The sequence below is a fragment of the Cariama cristata genome, unplaced genomic scaffold (genome assembly GCF_000690535.1).
Source record: "Cariama cristata isolate BGI_N322 unplaced genomic scaffold, ASM69053v1 scaffold3509, whole genome shotgun sequence".
Lineage (NCBI taxonomy): Eukaryota > Metazoa > Chordata > Aves > Cariamiformes > Cariamidae > Cariama > Cariama cristata.
In genome coordinates, this window is record NW_009637299.1 from 108,320 (window position 1) to 110,426 (window position 2,107).

General features: G+C 37.0%; 1 protein-coding gene across 1 annotated transcript in view; it reads right to left on the minus strand.

Annotated features, from left to right (window-relative positions):
* LOC104167867 (anoctamin-2-like) overlaps positions 1 to 2,107 on the minus strand; it is a gene marked incomplete at its 3' end in the record, with an annotated part of 149,627 nt that overhangs the window by 105,892 nt on the left and 41,628 nt on the right. Inside the window, exon 7 of the mRNA XM_009708257.1 lies at positions 1,370 to 1,418. Coding sequence (XP_009706559.1) covers positions 1,370 to 1,418 — 49 coding nt within the window. The remainder of the gene's footprint in view (positions 1 to 1,369; positions 1,419 to 2,107) is intronic.

Consider the following 2,107-nt stretch of genomic DNA (forward strand, 5'->3'; position numbering starts at 1 on the left):
CTGTGTCTTTGTAGGACAGATTGCTTCTTTCAAGCTTTCTCTCAGCCCAACAACTTACAGTCTTACGAGTTTCAAGAGGTTCTACAAAGTCTCTACAAAGCAATCCAGCAAAATAAGGTAGCATTCCTCTTTACTGCCCCTCCAGAGCCTTTGAGCAGATCAAAACATAGAACAGCACAGAGCAACCAGTGAACAAAACAGACACCAGCTGAATAACGTTTTAGCAATAAAGAATACGTGATGTTTTCTCAACTATCTTTTCATTTTTTTTAAAGGAATCAGTGTAATAATCATAAATTTAAATGTTTATACTGGGCAAAGCCAAGTATTTTCGGTTGAAAAAGAGAAAGTATTTTGTTTTGGTTTTTTTTCCATATAATTTGAAAAAAAAATAAATCTCTATTTCAGGGAAACCTAAATGAATCTCTTTTGCACTCCATCGCTGTATCAAAGACATCTGTTACTGCAGCTTCACTGCACAAAGTTATAGCAGGACTGTGCAGGAATCCGTTGTTAACAGCACACTTACTCCAGGGAAACTTAAATGAATCTCTTTTCCACTCCATCCGCTGTATCAAAGACACCTGTTACTGCAGCTTCACTGCACAAAGTTATAGCAGGACTGTGCAGGAATCCGTTGTTAACAGCACACTTACTCTTCGCAAGTACCATAACCTACCCTACCCTAGGATATTGTGATCTGCACACAAGTGGTCAAGCTGACAGGATTTCCAGAAAACATGCCAGACAAGGAACACTATTGCGTCTTCACCACTGGGGAGGTATGTGTCATGATATCACAGTGGATGAAAGAAAAAAGAGAATAAGTATACCTGTATATGTTCTGAACCTCAAGAAAACAAAAGCTCCAGAGATTTCAGGGTTACCCCAGAAGTAACACACAATATCTTCAAAACAGTCATAGTTAAGTCATATATTTCACTCTGCAGTTCATGGACATAATTTTTAAAGCTCTAGTGGTAAAAATAACCTGAAAAGAGGTATTGAAATGGCAAGAAAAATCTGTTCCTGGAAGAAATAATACAATATATTGTAGTTGACATCTGAATTTTCAGAAGTAGATCATATAATAATCAAATCCAATTTTATAACAACTCCTGAAATGCAAGTTATGTGCCAGATCCTGCACCTGTAGAAATGAAAAGCAAGCTCCCATTACCGTGTCCTATCCAAACCATGGACCAGAAAGCCTGATTTTATTCCTCAGAAAAGCATTTGTTTCAAACTCTATTTTTTGTGAAAATATGCCAGCATACTTTTGTGTTCTGCTAGAGAAATAAATATTCTGTGAGATACCTAAACAATTCCTTTCAAAACAACATACATAATTATCTTCCTTCCTTCTTACCCATGCTGTTTCTGGCCTTTGTAGATGTGCGCTTCAAAATTTCACGTACCTGTGGAAAAGAGCAGTGATTTAACACACAAATTGTCTTTTAGCATTATTTTCATCATGGAGCTAGCAATGAAACAAAACTTTTAAATAAGAGGCTTCTGTAGAGTTCATTTGCACATACATTTAAATCATATGATTCACTCATACGTGCATGACTTGAGGCCACTAGTTAACAGTTAATAATGCTATGGCAAGTCGATCTAGTGGATTATCTGCCCTAACATTGGTAGGCTGAATCCTGCTGTGTCGCATGCTTATAAAACTCTCTGAAATATAAGGACTTGGGTAGAATCAGAATTTTATACTAAAGAAAATCACAGCAAAATCTGACTTTGTAAAAAAAACGTTTAGCTTCCACATTTGGAAGTATAACATCAAGATGCACACAATGATCAGTAAGTATGCTATATCTATGAAATCCAAATGTGTATGGATGAATACAGCATGTTAGGGAGGAGTCGGCATTGTATATGTAAAGGGAAATCTTGCCTCCCCAACCTGCTGAAGACCTAGCAGGATCTCAGGAACATGATACAAGGTTTCTCACCAAAGACTGTTGGGGCTAGGAATTTACTATAGCATTGTAGAGGAGGTCCTTTTATGGCATAAAATCTAGTTAAAAATTAGGAAGCAGGGCTTAATAACAAGAACTTTCAACAAAGGAGAGGAGTCAGTAGCAGTGTTTCCCTA